Raw genomic sequence first — 20,887 nt, 5'->3', positions numbered from 1 at the left:
AGAAGTGAAAACAAGCCAAAGAAACATGCATAAATCCATTGAAAACCTGAATTTTAGCATTTTGGAGGTAATGAATTATGCAATTGACCTCTAAATTAATTATTAACTGCTGGAATCTTACATAATAGTGGGAGAATACATAGTTGATTAGCCTGCCTCATCTTTACGAAAAGAAATAAGTCATCATGGAGATATGGCAGAAAATTTGATGTTATTTGTGATTTTCTTGGTGTCGTGGCCATAATAACGAAAAACAAAGGATAACCTTTGACCTCTGAGCAGAAAATTAAGCCCATTGTCCGTCATTAAAATGTGTTTATCTTTTGAATCCCTAGGGTTATTTCAAAATTTTTTTCAGTTTCTGAATGCCATGGTCTTTCATACTGGCTTAGATTAAGAGCCTTGCATTATAAGCAAAAAAAATGAAGGAGAATGCCCACTGCAGGAAAGGGCGACAGCAAAGATAGTACAGCGCCGCCAAGATGGGCCACTGTGTACTAAACGCCACTGATCTCTGTAAACGCCCATTGGCTGAGTGTAATACGTCATGGAGCGCAGCACTGCCATTTCAGGAAGCAAATCTCGCCTACTTATACCCAGCAAGAAATGAGACCGAGGGGTACGCCCCCCCCAACATGTCCAATCCCTTTACACATTCCAGACTATTGTTACTTAACACATCCCCCCCCATATGTCTGAAAGGAATTCCCCAGATTCCTGCGAGACAATGACCAACACAAAGCGGGGGGGGGGGATTCTCTCCGTCTCATACCTTGCTGCATATGTCCCTACTGTACTGTCGCGTCGTCTATTCACAGAGGCCTATGTCAATACACGTGTTTGCAATCTGTGCAACTTCTTTTAGGCCTTGCGTAAAACTTTGTGGGATATTCGTGATCTTGGAAAATTGTCTTAGTTGTTAGTGAGACATGATATGGAGCATGTATTTTATGGATGTCAGGCACTAAATAAATGTGTCATTTTTAGAAAATTTTGTTAACCATTATGGCATTATCTAGCCCCACTAGTGTGGCACGGACTATCACTCCCGATCTATCTTAGCCACACATCCGTATACGTAATTTCGTGTCGGCGTATTGAACATTCCGGCGCACCCACTTATCGTCGTGTGCACAATTTCTTTTGCACATGAACAAGACGTATGTAATACCCGGACTGAGCGGTAAGACACTACATGTACCAATGGGCTCTTCCAAAACTTTGGCAGCAGTTTAGGTATCTTGACATGGAACAGCCGTCGAGACGATGGCGGGTCAAGTGACGTAATGCTCAACGACCTTATTTTAAAGATGGCAAATGAGAGCGAGCCCGTTAGATTGAATGGATAAAGGCAAAAAGACTGGGAAATACCTGAATAACGTGAGTGAAATCATTTAATAAATGGTTTTAGAAAGCGGAAAGGTCAAGAATCTTGTTCGTGTGCAAAAGAAATTTCGCCCACGATGACAAGTACAGTGGGTGCGCCGGAATGTTCAATACGCCGACACGAAATTGCGTGTACGGATGTGTGGCCATGATAGATCGGGATTGATCAGTGCCACGGGCTAGGCATTATCATGCATTAACAATTCAATTGTTAATCATGATTTTATCATTTACTACTACTACTAGGCCTACACCCTAGGGGTTTAGGGTTGATGTACATGACGTACTGGTATTGTTAGGCCTAATTAATACATGAAAAACAACTTGGCCTAACTATGGATGATTCCTCCGTGGCCTAACATTAGCTACAAATGCATCTTGCCAGACGTCAACAATTGGCAATAATGACATGGACTATGGAATTCCATATCTGCCGTTGTCCTTCGCATTTTGCTTTTTGTTGTGTCCCAATTCTGCCATTTAGTTACCAGTTCCAAACATGCCATTTTCCGTTGTGCGTCGCCTGTCGTGCGTCGCCTGTCGTGCGTCGTCCATCGTGCATCGCCCGTTGTGCGTCGCCCATCAAATGGGTTGCATAGGACCTGCAAAAGCCGGGGTTTAACAAATGACAATGTGATGATTCCATTCACTTCTAAAGATCTTTTCCGAATAAGGCAAGTACAAATCCCTCCTACAAAGAATATACTAGTCACATAATTAATGCCAATAATGCTAGACTACCCATGCCCCTTGACAAGAAAATATCGCCTCTCTGAGAATTCAACCAAGTGTTTTTGGGAGAAAAATATTTTCAGCAAAAATGTTCTGGCCAACTTATCCACAGTGTTATTCTGCATACTGTGCATACAGTGCATACTGTAAAAATGTGCTGACTTGTTTTCATCAAATTCCACGAAGAAATCTGCCAAGTGATACAGATATTCCATCTTATCCTCTCAATTTCACCTTGAAATCCAGAAATACTAGACGTGCTGTGGATAACAAACTGTTTATTAAATGTATTGTTGGGGGCAATTACCACTTGGTTTAAGTTTCAGAAAATATGACGTGTTGGTTTTTGTGGGTGTGTATGCCATGGCGGATAGACCAATGAGAACAGGTTGTCCAGCACATCAGCATTATTTATGGGGCTAGTAACGTTACTGTTTAAAAGACTTCTGTGAGCCAACCTGCAACTAAAGTCATGTCTAATTTGGAGTATACAGCAGATTTCATCAAGGTATACCCTCCCTCAAAATAATGTTGAATCAGTTCGTCTCTTATGAAAACAATTAAGGAATCAAACATTGTAAATAATCTATTATTTACATTCCGTTCTGTGTGATATCGTGCAGGGACAGACAGAAATATTACGTAGGCTATAGACCTAAAGTCAGGCTGTTAACGAGTAAAGTTACATCTAGAGTAACTAAGTTATCGAGAAAAACAATCTACCCCAACAAAAGTCTATTTTGTTAATTTATTTATGTAACCAAAAATGGTGTTATTTCATATACACTTTACCTAACCGATGTCAGGATATTATTTCTTCTTTCAATTGGATTTTGGTGCAACTGCAAAAACCAATACATGTACATCTTCTAGTTCTATTGCTAAAATGAGAGTCAGGTGTGGTGGATTGATCGAACAAAGACATGTACATGTGAAACCATCAAGGGTCAAAGTTAAAAATACAACTGCGCAATCATGACCAAAAAAACCACGGGCAACGCACGACGGGCGATGCAGGACGGGCGATGCACGACGGGCGACGCACGACAGACGGCAGATATGGAATTCCATACATAGATAGTGATGCTTTATGAAAATTCATCATCTTTAAAACTCTGGTTCTTCATGTTTACGATTATTAAAATTGGAATTGAGTTTGATGAGTTCATCTTGTATTTCTGGTCATGACTAGCCCAGGCAGGTGGAGTCTGTACTAGTTGTAATGTACAGTAAGGTAGACTAGCATCCAACCTGGGTTAAATCATGACTAACATTTATAGTCCCAGTAACTGCATGGTAATTACCTCCTTCCTCTGTGGTATTACTAAATACATGTACTAGGTGGCGGCCGAGGCCTACCATTTTTTCTCAAATTTTGGGATTGACTGGTTCAATACAACAATCTTTTATGTTACATTTACCCTTTTGGGGGGGGGGATTTAGATTTGAAATTTGTGAGAAAATGGAATTTTCTGACTGATGAGTGATACTAGATGTAAACCAGTCAATCAAATTTGACTTCACCATGTTTCATGTATTAAAACACTTTTTTCCTGGTGCATGTTAATTCCCTCAAAACTCAACCCTCTGCCCTCTTTTCACAATATTATTAACCCTACAGTTTAGCATAAGGTCAACGTTAACTACCTTATCCAAAAGTTTAATGTGGCCCTGTAGGTCTCCCACTTATTGTAGGAATACATATAGGTCCCCAAATACACAATTCCCATATCCAGCATGTCCACGTATGTAGGTCTACATTTCTTGATGACCATTTGAATCCTTACAACGTATCAGTAGGCATGTCAATGTATAGATTCCATGACATCAACAAAACTTACATTGCCTAGTATGAAATGCACACATGTTGTAAGTGGTAAATTGCACTTGTAATAAAATTTTTAGGGTTTTCCAACCTAATTAACTTATTTGTAACCTTTACCTTAAACTAAATGTTCAGGATGCCCAATGACACCCAAGATGCAGTGCTAAACTGACTGTCAGCATTTGCAGAAAGGATGACCCTGACCGAATGGCAAGTAACAGCCAGGATAGGATGTCAAACTTGGCCAAGCAGAGTGAGGTGCAGAACTGTCTGCCAGTATCGGAATGTAGTAGTAACGTTAAGGAGATGATAAAATGTAGCCTGGGTGAGATATGACAGTCAGGATTGGGATGTAGAACCAGATGTAATGTTCAGGTGGACGCAGGGCATGTGCAGTTCCTTTGATGGGGAAGCAAAGGAGACAGGTAGTTTGTGCATTTTACAGTGTTAAGCAGCTGAACAAACCTGATTGCAATCATTGGAGAAGCATGTGCCCTGTTCATTTATGGTTCACTTTCTTCATTTTTTTTTACATTGCCTTTTCACTGAGACATGCAGATCTCTGTTCATGAACTTCAAAGAATAGTGTATTCGCACACAAATGAAGATTGCCACAAGTTTGGCTTTGACCTGCTTGCAACATACTTGTAACTCCTTGTTTGAATTCAAGTCAAGCATCTTTTGATTGCGTAGTTGTGAGATACTGTTCTTTTTCATATTCTGGGCATCAAACTCTCTGTGGAATACCATTTCACACTCAGAACAGAAAGCTTGGATGCACACAGAGGGTGCCATCAAGGATCCAAAGTCTGACTTGGATGTGTCATAGGCCTTGTTATTTATAAACAGGAGTGAGGGATCATCCAACAGGGCATTGGCTCTTAGCAGAACATTTCTGCAGGTCTGGCACAATGACAATACATCATGGCCAGAGAGGGCTTTTCGACAAAGATATCCAGCAATGTTTGCCAGTGTGTTCTGTTCGGGAGGCTCAATTGGAGTAGGAGCAGGAATGCATTTGTGTACACTCTGAAACTTTGGCTTCATGTGCCACTTCTGTCTCTTTCTGTTACATGATGAGCAGAGTTTATTTGTGAGGGTCTGTAGTGTCACGATAAACTTATCAGAATCCACCAAGCACTTGAAGCGGGCTTGAGGAGAGATGCAACAGACACCATTCTGAAAGTACATCGAAATTCCTTTGGTGATGGATTGTCTCTGAACCTGCCTTTTCTCCTAATAGTTGAAAACAGGTTCCCCACAATGTCCTGGTTGAGGCGAGATGTTATCAGAAATCTAGCGTCAGCAGTCTCTTTCAAGTGCAACCATAGCTGATTGACACAAGATATGGCCAGAAGCCAGCCCAAGGGCAAGATGAACATTATCTTCTTTGCTCCAACTACTCTGAGATTCTTCAGCACAGGTAAGCATGTTTGGAAAAAGGCTTTATTGCCCAGATTTTTCTAATAAAGGCCGTTTCAGTTTCTTTGGGTCCTTGAAAGATCTGGCATTGAAAAAATCAATCATTTCAATGAACTTAGCTGTGTGTGCAGCTTCTACAGGCAGTCTCCTAAATGCGACATATGCATATTCCTGCATGAATGGCTTGGGACTTGAGCAGCTTTGTTTATTCTCATTTTGGAGAAGCTGTTGAGTTTGAAGTGACCTTTGGTGAGCTTGTGTGCCTTTCTAATGGCCAGCTGTGAGTCCTGCTCTTAGAAATCGTGAATATAAGCCCATTTGATATGTTTGCATCCCTCTTTTCCATTGACTTTGAAGATGTATTTCTCTAGGATTGATCTTGTATTCTTCAGTAAGTGCGGTGGGTCATGCATGAAAAAGATCTTCTCTTGGCCATGGAAGATGAAAGGCTGATCAGCTGTAACTAAAAGATTTTTGAACATTTTGCCGTTGCAGGAGCCCTGGTCGCACACAACCACCTTCGGATGCAGCCCGATGTCTTTCAGATGCTAAATGCATTCCATTAGTAATTCCTCAAGGTGAGTAGCACTTGTGGCATCTCTTGATAAAAAGTAACCAAGAGGTTGTCTCTACTTACTGAATAGACCTCTCACCATGAATACAAGGGCATGATTTGCAGGCTTAGATGTTCTGCCCAATGACCCAAAATCTTCAAAACCCTCTACTTTATCTTCTTTGATGTTGTATGACAGACCTGTTCGCAGACTCATTTCATCAAATGAAATGACACAAAACCTATCCCTTTCAGTCATTGAAGTAACTTTATCTTTCAACAGCTCCAAAACATTGGGAGGAAAGCCAGGGTTTACTTCAGCATTTCTCAACCAACAATGAAGAGAAGAAATGGAAAGAAGTGTGAAAATACCCTGACAGAACTGGCAAGCACGAGGACTCTGGTGATACAAAGAGAGAGCTATGATCTTGTCTCTGTAGCTCCATCTCCTTCCTTTGGCCTTACAGCGACGTGATGAGTTGTTCCTCAATTGGGACGCAAAGAATGATAATGCAGGGTCTTCAAGGAACTCGTTGGCACCTTTGATTACTGTGTTAATTGATTGGGTCCCCTTAGTTAGCTTCTCCAAGGAATTTTTCAGCTCCTTAACTCTTTTCCTTTACATTATTTGTAATACATTGTAGAGTGTTATCCATTGTGTGGTGTTAAGTCTGTAAAGACATGTAGAGAGTGGAATTTACTGAAATCAAAAGAAGAAAAGATGAGAGGAAGGACTATAACCAATATTAATTCACACATGACACACGGCTGAAGGTCCCCCAAAGAACGTTGACCATCATCTTAGCCTTGTGTTCTTTGTATTAGCCACTCAGTGGTGGGGGTATCATCAGGAACCACCCGACTCATTGTTACCTTTTTCTGAGATGATTGGAGAATGAGCACACAAGAACAAGGAACGTGATCAACGGTGCACGGTGTACACATGGCTGAAGTTTTTCCAAAGAACTTTGACCATCATTTATGCCTTGTGTTCTTTTTACTAGCCACTCGATGGTGGGGCACACCAAGAACCATGTGACACAATGTTGTCTTCTTGAAGACTTCTTCAGTAACAAATGATACAAGAACAAGAAAAAACATATATTATGAGCTATTTGAATTAATAAATATCACCACAGAGTGCCTTTTCCTTCCTCCATGATCTGTAGAAGGAAACTAAAAAACAAGATATTAGGCGTGTTAAGCCTTTGTTTCAAATTAAATGAGACTTGCAATAATTATGTGCATGAACAAATGGACATATACTGGTACCTTAGAGTTAGGAAAACATTTTTATGAGCAATTGGAATCCAAAACATCAGCATGGAGTGAACATGCATAAGAGAACTCAACTAAAAAGAGTACATTAGGCTGGTCAAGCCTTTGACCAAGAGTGAAGAATATTGGTAGATATAGGACTGTTCTTGCGAAGAAATGTGCCTTTGCATTCCAAAACTTCAGCACAGAAATAATCTGCAGAAAGGAACCACAACTATGCATAGAGCAGGTTACATAGCTGTTGTGTCAAAATGAACACGAGTCTGATAATAGTAATCAACTTCATGTTTACAGATAGCGAGTTTATACCATGAATTGGCCATTACAACTGATTTGCCATTTAATAATTTCTCATTTGTCACAGCCCCATGTTCCTATTTTATGGCGGCTATAAAATCTGAGTGTTTCAGTGCTTTCATTGAGCTTCTTAAATAACTGCTAAGCATTATGTTTGGTGCACAAAGTTCTTCCACAACAGATTTTGAAAAGGGGTTCCTAATCTTCCTTACCTTTAGATTTCTGATTAGGTACTCTCTGTGTCAGATCTTCAAAGTTCCTCTTGAGAGGCCTGCGGGCTGGAGTTATAGATTGGGGGGGGAATCAAAAATAGTAGGGATGGCTTTCCATTTCAGGCTATTTTTAGTCAGCTTGTTTGTAAACTGTTTGTAAAATCTTCAAATGCTCCGAGCACAAACGGCAGTTGGTACTGAGATACAGTGGTGTCTTCTTCTTTAGATCTATCCGTCAGGTGTTTTGGACCCACTGCAGACATCTCCAGAAGTAAAATATGAAAGACGAATGAGTTGGGAAAAGATCAAATATATGAGATGAGATTTGTATGTCTAAAGCTGCTCATCACCACAATATAGATGTTTATATTCGACTTTCAATTTTGTCTTTTAAATTTTTCAACTGCGTACAGTATGTTAGTGTTGTAAATATCCTTGTACATGTATATTTTATTGCCGTAAAAATAAAATATGCCTATTTTTAGACTTATTAGCACATCCCATTGCTTTGTTTTTATATTTTTTACACAGGTTTTTCTGAAAAAAAAAGCATGTTGAATTGGGCTTGGGTTAACTGAATTTGCATTGAAGGCAATATTATCGCACCACTCAATTTGATTATCAATGTACTGAAATTAACGGTAGTGTTTGACGACAGTTTGTGTTCTCCTATAAATAACGAGTAGGTCTACCGTAGCCTCAGGCCGAATGATGCCTTACACTTGTTGCTGTCACAATGTGTTAACCAACTGTCACCCAGTCAAAGCTGGCACTAATTTTCTTAAGTTGAATCTGGATTTACCAAACCAAAGCCTTGGTATCCACGTCCGAAAAACGAGGGTTTTTTTGTGCTTCAAAAACGGCACGGAGCAAAGCAAGTATAGGCCTAGCCTAGGCCTGTGCTAAATACATACGAAGAAAACCGTGACACATTAACAGCTTGAGCGGAGGAGAAGAAAGGACAAAATATTAAACATAATTTATATTACTTCTCTTTGTTTTGGGGGAATCTGAAGAAAGACAATTCTGGGTGTCTGCACTGCCTACTGCTGCATTGAGGTGCCGAACAGTGGGCAGAGGATGACGAATTTCTGCTGCCAGACGCCATTGTCAATATTCACACATCCGGGAAATTTGGAAACTTTGCTTACTCTATTGGCCGCTGCAGCATCGCGTAGCCGATTACACTTTCTGCCGGTCAGTGATCCATCTTGAGCCGCTGCCCACGGCGCTATAATACTATCTTTGGGCGACAGCACGCGACACATCGTGTGCGTACCAACCATTGATCTCCATTGTAGACTGGATAGGACGGCGCACAAAATGCGCGGCCGAACAATGGCGGCACTTCAAGAGTGTAATGTGATGCTGTATGCTGTGCATTTCTGGTCAACATAACCTTTTTCTCATGGGATGATGGCTAAGCCCTCGGCCTCCCTCCCGAAAACATGCCGACAATAAACAGAAAATGCAAGAATTTCATTTCCGGAAACAACTTGCCATTAACTAGCCCACTCTAAAGCGATAGTTTTTATGTTTTATGTGTGTTTCTTTAATTGGTCTCGCTATAGCAATGTTTTCACTTTCAATCGTGATTTGTTCAGTGTGTAAAACTTTGAGAATTCCACCAGGACATGCAATAATGCAATAGGTTTTGTCAGTAATTATGATGTCCAAACTGTCTGTGTGTTTTTCCGTCTGGTTTCGACGAGCCAACACTGAAAAAAGTCATCAATAAAATGATTTTAATTTTACACACTCTCAGGAAAAATTGTACTAAATAAATTCATTCACATATTGAGTAAATTTTTATTGAAAACCGACATGCGGCATACGGAAGTGTGAGAATCTTTTCTGTGAGCACAAAGTGAGCGCAGCTTTAAATGAGCGACCAAACTAAGTTGCTGCCGTTTTTAAAACTGACACTTATTAATCAGCTTAAAAAGGTAAGTTCACAACCTGACTTAAACATTTACATTTAACAACTACTTTCCGGCATAAAAAAGTCACTTTTAGTTGAGAACGAATAATTTTGTTGTGTAGACTAAGTTTCTTTCATTGACTTGAATTCCCTTGTTTGTAACTTCATTCAACAGAAACGTCAGCACTCTGCTTCTCACTTTGGTTTCATCTCTGCCCCGAAGAATTCTGTCACTCATATCACATCGTCTGTCACACGAATTGGGTTCAGTGCGTCTTTAGAACCGACAAACACAAATCATGGCTGTCTTGGAGATTTTTCTGATGAAACCTGGGGAAATTAAACGACATATTAGTCATTCATTTTTTAAAACCACTTTTGCCAATAAGTAACATTCAGACAGTCCCAACTTCGAGATAGTGAAGTTTCATATATAACGCCTGATAGGTCAGATAGACTTGTCATAAATTTCTTACTAGGCCTATATAGGCTAAAAAAATAAACATTATAAAGTACAACTTGAGAAACTTTCTGAAACTAAAAAAGTGTGATTCACATTTCCTTCTGTTCCTTCTTCCAAACTTAACGTTGGTCTCCGGTAATTCACTGCTGCGTACAACTCAACCATTATTCTTTCAAAATTTATCCATTCTGAGTGCAGAATTCATTTTTTTTCTTCGAAATCTGACGATTGAAGCACAAAAACCTCAACCATTTTTTGAGAAACTCCATTTGAAAGTATACGCAACGAATTTTCGCAACGCTTGTTATTTACCCTCCTGAAAATACGCATACGCGGGACGCGTTTTGGACCCGATGTCCTATCCAGTCGATATAGAGCACCGAAATGAATACGTCACGCGCACAATTATTGTGTAAAAGGCATGTGCGCGAGAACCAGCGCGTGAACCAAAACGCGTGCGTACTCCATTCGTTTGCACTGCACTTTCTGGTTCACAGTGACGTCACACTTACCGACGTGTGACGTCACGTATTCATTTCGGTGCTCTATATAATGGAGATCAATGGCACAAACGTAATGGCAAGAAGGCGACGGTACACGACCCGACGGCACGACGAAAGGGAGCCGTCGCGGCGTCGCGCCGTTGCGTCGCCTGGAGGGAGGCTAGAGAGAGAGAGAAATTTGTGTCATAAATAATACGCCATACTTTTCACTTTTGAGTTGCCTTTCATGCAACATTGCAACGGTGAACCGTGACAAAAAAAGAAAAAGGGTGTGAGTGACTCTCTTTTTTCAGTGAGGCGGTGTACCGTTGCGGTTATCGCGAGCGCGTGCAGCATTTATTAAGAGCTGGGTGTACGCGCTCCTTATTAGGATTAGGCGGACTTATTAGAGGCAATCTAACATGCTTCCCCCTCGCCCCCTGTCAATGTTGCTTTTAATCGGGTAAGTTGGGCCGAATCTTGGTCCAGTAAATGACTGCAACATTGAAAGGGGGAGAGGGGGATCTTTTCACCGCGCTTCCCACAAGGTGTTCCAACTTTTTTTCGTCAAAGTTGGTGTTCCATTGCTACAATTTTTTTTCACCGTGCACGGCGAGTCGCTTGCTTGGACCGATCAACTTTCTTGCCTTAACTACGCGTTCTGGTCTGAGAAGTCGAGTCCGTCCTATGACGTCACATTTTGTGCCAATATTTGTCTGCTGCCCTCATTGACCGATTTCGATAAATTTTTGCAAAGAGCCCAGGCGGAGGCTGACCAAGCACACACAAAACGACAATTTTTTGCTGATTTATTGACATGAAAGAGGGGTTAGTCCAACTTATTGTATATAAGACGGCTGGAAACGTCATAACGTCAATTTAACACTGCATAGCCTTTTCCCTTTAATAAAGTTTTCTCTGTACGTTTTGTACACGTTTTTCTGTTGCGCACTATTAACGGTCTTAATAAGCGAGTTGTGCTAAACTCTGGCAGCGGATTACTTTGAGAACGAAAGAAATCAGAGGATATTTTTTCTTCTACTCGATCAGCAATATACCCAAGAGTAAAAAAATCGAGTAATGTTTTTGAAAAATTTTCGATTCAAACGCAAATCACGTGACATAAATTCAAAGGTATATTTTCCCTATTGGTTTTGTACATGGTTTTCGAATGTCAAAGACTGAGGCACTCATTCATCTGACTTCGTATTCGGTGCGAAGTGATGCCAACATGAAATTGTCACTGTGACATCATCAGGCATCACATGACATGACATTAAAGGTGTGAACTTCAATTCTCTATATCTTCTGAAGTACAAGTCTGATTGAATTAAAACCTTCCGGGTATATAGAAAGGGAAGTGTTACAGACAAAAAGCCACGTGATGATGACTTCATCAAGTGACAAGTCACGTGACAAAAGGGGCACTCTTTTAAGCACTGTGTCTCCTAAAGTACATGTTCGATTGGATTAAAACTGTATCTAATCGCGGCACCAAAAGAGACCAAAATTGACCCGAATTGACACTATCAGATGATGTCCTCAAGTGGTAAGTCATGTGACATTAAAGGCGCACTCTTCAAAGCACAGTTTCTTCTGAACTCCATGCTGGATTGGATTGAAACTTTGCACACAGCTATAAATGGAAGTGTTATTGACGAAAATTGACATACTGGGATAATGACGTTATCAGGTGATCGTTACAAGTCACTTGACATTAAGGTTGCACTGTATCTTCTTAAGTATATGTCCGATTGCAATACAATCTTGCACATACCGGTGGCTCGTCTGGGTAGTTAGTCACTGGTTGCAGATACCAGATATTGAAACCAGAGCCGAAGCAGCTGTGTTTGTCCACAAATGCATTTCTAGTTGTTTTTTTTTCATGGACACGAGACACTGTTGTGGCCGAATACACCGCTAAATAAGGCAACTGTAAGTTTTTCAGATTGTTCGAAACGCTGCCAAAGAGAAAACTTTTACTTCCAAGTATTGATATGGCCAAGTGTAAAGAGTACTGGAGTATCATTTTAGCCATAGAATGGGGCAAGCGCTTTTTTTTTAAATCTTTTCCGGTCGTGGCTGGATAGGGTGTGGGGTGCAGCTAACTCATTACATCGGCAAACCATTATGTGCACGGTATTCAAAACTTGTCCTTTTTGTTCACATCGGGTGATTTTAATATCTATTGGAACTTTCCCATGGGTCCAGTGTATTCATTTCTTGTTGAAGATGAATATAGCTTTACAGTTTATTACATATTATTGCTTTGTTCACATTACTGTTACTGAACATGAATTACACATGGGTTTTCTATGTTAATGATTAGTATTTGTTCTTGGTAATAAATTTGTTACAACACACATCCAGGGATTGGTCAAACACTGTAATGCTTTTTAACATCCTAAACTTTCAATTTCCCCCAACATTTGGTTGGCCTTTTTATAGTGAACAACTGGCAAATTCGGTACATAGATTAGTGGCCCAAATGTTCCCAATGAAGTATAGAAATTGTCTAATCAGGATATAATCCTCTGGAAAGCCATATTCAAATGACTTAACGGGTAAGTTTCGAATTCTACCCCCAACAGGTACAACTGGCAATGACAACTTGACCCTTTGATGCTTACCGTTTAGAAAAAATCCAGTCTCACTTCTGCTTCGATATTTTCTAGGAATTTTAACATCAGAACTCTAGTTGTTTGAATGTCATATTGTGCTTTGATAAAAGTTTGTACATTTAGAGTTTTTTTGGCTCTTCACTAGCGAGTGACTGTGGAAAACAACCAGATTCTTCGTGCTTTGCTAAAAGTGAAACCCTGGAGAAGGTTTTTGTGCAGTGGTGACAACTGTACTTCTTGACCTCTGAATGTGTTTGGAGGTGAGCACGAAGGTTTGAGCGATCAGCAAAAGCACGTCGGCAGTGAGTACATGAGAAAGGTTTCTCTCCAGTGTGTGTGCGGATGTGACCCTGCAGGAGCCAAGGTCTAGAAAAACACTTGCCACAATACTTGCATTTGCACGGCAGTGTATGAGTCCGAATGTGCATCTTGAGTGCTCCTAAAGACATGTACTGTTTCTCGCAGTTTTTGCAACTGAAACACTTAGCATTGCCTGGGGCCGCTTCACAGTGGAGCTGTCTATGTTTTACTAGGCTGTTAGAGGTAGTGAATAGTTTACAGCAATCATGACATTTGTACGTGGGCATGTCACTGAAACGCCACCTGTCTTTGGGTGCAGAAGCCAGGTTTTCATTTTCCGTCACAGCTTTCACTTTCAGGCCTGATCTTTTCAGAGGTAAGTTGTCTTCTACTTGATAGATGGGAGCCATGGAAGCAACACCGGGAACGGCAGCTGTGGATGATAACCCAGTAAACTGCAGCTGACTTGCTGGCGGTTGTCTGAATTGGCTATTTTGGCATCGTCCACTCAGCTGTGCTTTGTTTCCGCTACAAATCATTTTAGTTGGCTGACTGTGAGCAAAGAGGATACTGTGATGCCAGTAGGATGGTTGCTGAGTCCCACAAGACATTCCTTTCGATTGAAGAAAGGGAAAGGAATTGGACGCCAGGGATGGAGCGTTCTCAACATTATGGGGGTCAAATGCTGCAGAAAATAAAAACGCTGAAGTTAAAGAACCCGGTTTTAGATTTTGAATTCTATTTAGGCTAACAGATGGTTTACTTACTAAAAATTAATCATGTTACCATGCCTTCCAATTTTTACTGTCTAAACTAAACTAAATGAGTACTGGTGAGGGCATTTTCAGAAGCCCAGCACCAAGGGCCATTGTGTTTGTGTTTGGGGTCTAGAGAGCAAAGTTTTGCGAGCTCGTAAAAATGAAAGTCATTACATGGCCCTGTGACCCGCAAAGTTTTGAGAGCAATAGGATCAGCAACTTGTTTAGTTACAAAATGGGGTAAACTGCACAAGTTCAACTGAAGTTGTTATCTCTCCAACAAACAAATTAAACTTTAAAACTGCACAAATAATTAACTAACCACTATCTTAAGTAATAAGCATAAGTTTTATCAAGTTGTTTTGAAGCAGGAAGAAATTCCAAAGAAGTAGAGAACCCCACCAGTTGCGTGGTAATTTAGGTTTTAGATTCAGCAAATTGCACGTACTTGCAAGATAATGTGTATATGTCCATTAGGCCAAAAAAATGAGTTGTGCCACGTTATTGAAAAAATCCACAACGCAACAGACGCTTCAAATGAAATATCCACAACGAGTACAAAACGCGAAATGCTTTAATTTAACACTAAAAACAACAATTTTGACAATTCTTTTGAAAAAAAATAAATATTACTACTTTTGGGTTAATTTTTTTTAACACCCTGTATAGTAACTGCTCTAATTCTATTTAATCCATGCTCAAGAGCGAATTTGAATTCTTAAAAAGTCGGCTGGCACTTATATTAACTTGAACCAAAAAGGAATTTGCGCAGACCTTTTATGTTCGTTTGTTTGTTGTTTTACATGTAAATGACCTATAAGGCCAATTGAATGGATATTAGTTTTTCTCAAATCGGGTGTCACTCTTTTGACAGTGCAATGGGTGCACTCATTAATGAGCAATTAAATAAAAAAAGTGGAACGGCATGAGTTTACAACGCCAATATTTCCCTCTCTCACGTCCCCGAGCGTAATAACATAATTAGATTTGTAATGTCTCCATGAACTTTAACTTTAATCAATTGCTCGTCGATTCTGTAATTAATCCGTTTAGCCAATGAGTATCAATTCCTTCAGAATAGTAATTGGTGAATCGGCTCGTCGCGGAAACACTTTTGCCCTGCCCAGCACCCTGTGCGGGCTCTAGGAAGGGCAAATACATGTACGTCTCACAAAATGTTGTGAAGGAAATACGTCACAAAGGTTCACTACAAAGCTGTAAAAATCCGCTCTTCCTTTAGCTAACCCGTACGCATTGCGACTTTTATGTCGACATATAATATAGCCCTAAAAGAGCTGGTGTGGAACCTGCCCCCCCCCCATTTTTCCGATATTACTGCAGTGCATTTTTCGGGACCTGAGCCTTTAGGAGATTTTAGAGTAATCTTTGTAGATATTTTGACACAAATTTCGGAAAATCAAAACGAAATGTGTGTGGTGTATGGAATACCTGCCTTTCCTGATGGAAAAACTTGTTATACGTCTGTCAGCGAGCAATACCGGAACCGAGCGAGTGAAACATGCCGGCAAATATTGGTAATGGAAAATCTGTAATTTTGTTGGCATTGTATTAATACTATTATGCGCACTGGCCTAACCCAGCCACTTCATATAGAGCCTGAAGTTGACCCCTGATGGTGCGCTTCCAAAACTCTCCGATAGGAAAAATATCTTGGAAAGATTTCAGAATTTGTAATATGTTTTCGTTCAGTTTCTTTAAAAATCTAACTTGGAAAAGGGGTTTATAAAAAAATAGTGTATGTACATTAATTTATAAAAATTAAAAAATTACCTGATCTAAAAGAGAAATATCGTACCATAAATTGACCCATCACTTCCGAAAATCTAAAATATATGAAGAACAGTGCAATGCGGCAGTCGCGAACGCAGGCGAACATTTACGGTTTGAAATTTTATGGTAGTCTGTGGGTAAAAGCCGAAATAAATAACAGATCAAAATATTTTACACACTTTGACAATTTATAAGGTAATAAACATAAAGCAATCTTCTACTTTTACGAAAGATTCTAATATTTTATCTAACCTTTGCTAACAACAACTGTGTGATGTCAACTCAACGGAATCTGGAAACCATCGACTGCAAGTAGGTAAGTCTTTGCAAGGTTGTACAATCCCGTTTTCAAGAAAGCACGGCGAGTGAAAACAAACGTGCATAAACACGGAGACCTAGGTACAATATCGCCGGGCGTGAAAAGTCGTGAATAAAATTCGTTTTTTACCCATCTCCAGGTGACTTTTCCAAAATATTACTTGAGGAAGACAAAGGTAAAATTCCAACATGAGTGTTTCATGGGTGGTTTCAGAATTATTTTTTCAAAAAATTTTCGAACGTGATAGGACGGCCCAATGTAAAATCCCCATAGGCAGACCACGCAAGGGTTCCCGAAGTTCGCTGCGTGAACTTTTCCTTTCAGGCTCTATTCCAAGAGTTTCAGAGATACTCAGGTCGGTAAGTGTTCATTATGCAATTTTTATTCGATTGCGGGATATGGAATTGGGGTGTGAATGTACTCACTTGGAAAAGTATACAAACTTTCCAGAAGGGCTTCCCGCGATAGCGCAATAGTAAGAAGTGAAGCGCGACGCAGAGCTGTTCAATTATACATATCCTCTCGGTCAGAAAGTCATGCAAGTTGAAAATTTGAAAAGTAGTTGACCACATATGACGAGAGAGACAGAGATACTCATTTATAGTCAATCTGTATTCATTATAAAAACTCTCTGCATTTCTCACGGAGAAAGGGAAGATAACAAACAGGGACGTATTTTTAAAGCAATATGCACCCCCACATGTGTAAATAATACAGTGCAAAATGCTTTTTCCGGCACGATTTGTGGCAAAGGGGAACCCCTCCCCATATGTGATGCACAAGTGCCTACTACATCCTCCTGGAAATCTGAAAGGAATTCCAAAGATTCCGTCCAACACAAAAGAAGACACAATAGAGGGGATCCCCTTTGCCACATTTCGTGTATCAAATGCGGTCTGCTGACTTTATACTAAATATAGTTCAATAGTTACATAATAATGAGGGCGTATAAACTTAAGTAGGTTACTACATGTGAACTGAGCATTGAAATGACTATATCTATTTACTATTTCAGATGGATACTTAGCCTATCTGTCGTCTTATTTACCGTCACACTTTGTATTTCCCCCATAAAGAGTGAAATGACTTCTACAAGTCGAAGCGCGGCTTACAACTAGTCGGTATTAAAGCCGCTAGTTTTCGGGGTTTAACATTTTTCAACACACTGTAAAAACGATTGTTGATGTTCTGATGCCTTTTACGCCTTCCTGGTAACACTTTATGAACTGCTTGTGGTGTTAATAATAACTGAACACGTGGATGTGTTCATTTCTTATACAAGTAGGTGTTGATGTGTTAATGAAAAGATATAATTACACATTTAGGTGACCGTAACAAGACACCCATACAGGCGGTGTGCTGGGTCATTGGAGTTCACTTTAGCGGTAGGCCTCATGAATAATTCATATTTTTGACTCGCCAACCTACGGAAAACATACGTGGCTGGGCTGCGGTTGGGTTGGATCAGGCAGACTCTGGACAATCACAGCATGACATGTATATAAACTATATTCAGTAAAAACAAAACAAAACAAAAGCAAACAAAAACAACAAAAGACAACAACAAGCAAACAAAACAGACCCGAAAAACACAAACGCATCAAGAAAGAAAGCTTTGCTGTAGTTATATTGATCTTCTTTTCAAAACATTTTCAGCTAATATGTTGTCATATTGTACATGCACAATTCTTGTTTGCTTTGTTTGATTTTTTTTTCAAATATATGAAAACGCCAGTAATTTAGCATGGGTACTACCATCTTTTTGTTTGGTGAGGGGTAAGGAAAATTGTTTTACGGCTCAAACGAATTTGACATTTATTTTGTGAACCCCCCCATCACCCAAGACGTGGATAAACCATAAAGCTTTGGGCATGCATGTTCAGTTTCCTGAATCCGAGCTAAACAGGATCATTACGAGTTGAGAGAACGAAAGCGTAATGAGACCAAGCGAGATGACCAAGCAGATTGGGCGGGCAATCACTGGGTGTAGTTATTTGTTGTTGAACAAAAAGTTCCTTTGTGGTCAATTCATTTCTTTGGTGACTTACTTTCATTAGATGGGCTGCCGTCAGTGTGCAGTGGTTGCGTACCAACACCGGCTGTCTTGAGATTTACTGATACAAAGTATTACATGCAATACAGTCACGTGTGCAACAAAATGCCACATGTATACTACAGCACAATTGTATATGTACACCCATACGTGTACATGTACATGAAGAGTACATGAACAGACTAGCTACTGTATCCCAATTTCGTTGAAATCACGTATAAAAAGCTGGACAATGTGCAGTCAATCACACAGGCTCTGGATTTTAAATGTTAGCGCAATGGCGTTCAACATTTAAGACCTTGGTTAATTTTTGGAAGGCCGATGTGCTATCGACCCCCAAAATCCGTAGTCAGTCACCGTCATAAATGAGTTGTAATCTGACAGTCCACGATAGGCCTATACCCATTTCGGCTGTTCTGTGCATGTAGTTTACAAAACCTATATTCTTATACTCTGTGCGCAGCATAGACATCAGTTAACATGTTGTGTTTAGTCACTGCATTTGAATGATGTTAAAACAGACTTGCGACAGTAGAACAACAGGCATAGGGCCTACCTTGTACTACTTAATAATGTACCAGGCGTAGTATAGTAGGGCCTACCTGTACTTTCGATCCCACTGCGAAGTTTCTCATACGCGTTGGCATTGTTCACTTGCTTCTTTACCAGGAATGATTTTGGCATTTTGTTGAAATGTCACACTGTTTCCTGTACTTTGTGTCTGACTTTTCTGATGACTGAACTTATAATTAAATTAATTTATGATCGCTAAAGTGAAGTTAGGCGGTTTATGCTTGTGCATGAAGTTCAAAGACATCACGCACTATGTGGATGTGGCACGTGAACGTGTCTGCGTACGTACGTGGTGACACTAGCTACATGATGCTCAAGCAGCATGCGCGCCCTGTAAACGTGACAAGTGACCTGCTAGCGCTGCGCATGCGCGCTGAGAACAATGCGCATTTTGCAAGGTAGTCTCGGGATGCCCGCATCCGGCTTCCAAATGGCTGTGTCGGGGCAGCAGTGTCGATTAATTTCAAGAGAGGACCGTAAGCAGCTATCTGGAAAGCATCACATGGTGTTTGTTATTCATTTATGCTGTAGCGTTTCTCCACACACGATGAGGAATAAAATGTCTAGTAAAATATTGCTTTAAGTAATTCGCGTAATACGATGTGGCTACCCAGATCAAACTGCTACCACTAGTACCAGTTTAGGTCATTATCAGATAGCTGCAGGGTCTGGATGGCCACTCCTTTGCAGTTAAAACACTTGTTGCAAAAAGCTGGCTTCATTGACGGGCAGGCATGCAAGTATAAATAACATCAATAAAGTTAGCCAATAGTACATTATAAAATGTATACATAACTTTTACAGTTGTGTAAAAAAATTCGGTCATTAACGCCTATAATAACAGCTAAACTTCTAGGAAAATTGTCATTGCTGGCCATTGAACAATGTCCACACTAGTCAAGGTCAATGGCGTAAATCTGTGCCGGAAATTGGACGATGGGGATTGGATTGTGGGTGGGGGATGACTTGCCTGGCCATGGAAACGGGGGTGGGGGAAAGGGTGGCTGACACCATACACCCTCTATGGGGGCGATGATCATGATACAGATATACATCTGTAGTAGGTATTACATTCATTCAGAATCTTAAATCAGAATGGCATATTTCTGGCTTTTTTCACTCTTTTCCCTTTTCCAGAACATATGTGATACAAAACTGCTGCAAACTGCTTGCTGACTACAGTCACCTAAAATACAGATCACAAAATAAGGAGGGCCTGACGTTTGCATCTTAGCAGAATTTTCCTCAAACACCTTCTCGAGTGATTTTGAGTTTGTTTCTGCATTCAATTGGGGACCCTGGACAATAAGGTCCCCGATTGACAACTGTGTACAAAACATATGGGTGGTCTTGTAAAAAAGGTAAGTTCAAACAAACGAGGAACAATAGGGGTCCCCAGTTGCAGGCAAATACACACTTACATGAATACGTTTTAAGCGTTGGGACGTCTGACAAATTCTTCACAATCCGCCTGAATTTTGTGCTCACTACAAAAAAATGTGTGGAGGGATGATCCAATAGCCCACCCTCAACCCCCAAAAGTGGGAGGGATATATACCCCTCCCCCGGGATTTGCGCCCAAGATCGTAAAAATGCACGAAATCCAGTAGCCGAATGATTACAAGTTAACAGTCAGTTCTTTGCTGCATAATTGATTCGTGATGGCTAATGTCTTTTACGTATGTATGTATCTGCTGGCTGTACATAATGACAAAATTTAAAGTTGCAAAACGATGATATATACAACTGGCATGTCCCTTGAGGAACAATCCACCCCTGGAAAAAGGTTACCTTAAACTTATAGCAAAAGCGAAACAGGGCCACCAGATACTCTCTTTCTAATGTATAATATCAGCCAGAATAGAAACTTGATAGAAATAAATGATTTATCAATACGTCTT

General features: G+C 40.3%; 1 protein-coding gene, 1 long non-coding RNA gene and 1 pseudogene across 4 annotated transcripts; 1 reads left to right on the top strand and 2 right to left on the bottom strand.

Annotated features, from left to right (window-relative positions):
• The first annotated feature begins 1,229 nt into the window (after positions 1-1,229).
• Positions 1,230-8,203, top strand: LOC110990420 (uncharacterized). Its single transcript, XR_015425727.1, has 5 exons — positions 1,230-1,380; positions 4,079-4,153; positions 5,187-5,366; positions 5,861-5,943; positions 6,202-8,203. It is a non-coding gene; the product is annotated as an uncharacterized LOC110990420 (long non-coding RNA).
• LOC147798776 (52 kDa repressor of the inhibitor of the protein kinase-like) lies at positions 7,778-10,378 on the bottom strand (annotated as a pseudogene). Its single transcript, XR_015425726.1, has 3 exons — positions 10,183-10,378; positions 8,695-9,956; positions 7,778-7,968 (listed from the first exon to the last, which is right to left on the bottom strand). The product of XR_015425726.1 is annotated as a 52 kDa repressor of the inhibitor of the protein kinase-like (transcript).
• Positions 10,379-12,721: 2,343 nt separating this feature from the next.
• Positions 12,722-19,272, bottom strand: LOC110990419 (zinc finger protein SNAI2-like). Of its 2 annotated transcripts, XM_022255420.2 has the most exons (3): positions 19,016-19,272; positions 18,409-18,474; positions 12,722-14,177 (listed from the first exon to the last, which is right to left on the bottom strand). In XM_022255420.2, exons 1-3 carry the CDS (start codon positions 19,095-19,097, stop codon positions 13,312-13,314), a joined length of 1,014 nt encoding a protein of 337 aa, XP_022111112.2. In that variant the 5' UTR covers positions 19,098-19,272; the 3' UTR covers positions 12,722-13,311. The 2 variants fall into 2 exon arrangements, with proteins under 2 accessions (XP_022111112.2, XP_022111111.2); XM_022255419.2 differs by lacking the exon at positions 18,409-18,474.
• Between the last annotated feature and the right edge of the window lie 1,615 nt (positions 19,273-20,887).

This window comes from Acanthaster planci, linkage group LG06 (assembly GCF_054643075.1).
Source record: "Acanthaster planci isolate LZ-2023a linkage group LG06, COTS_SCS, whole genome shotgun sequence".
In the NCBI taxonomy this organism is placed as follows: domain Eukaryota; kingdom Metazoa; phylum Echinodermata; class Asteroidea; order Valvatida; family Acanthasteridae; genus Acanthaster; species Acanthaster planci.
The sequence above is the reverse complement of the archived record's forward strand: the minus strand, read 5'-3'. Positions and strand labels throughout refer to the sequence as shown.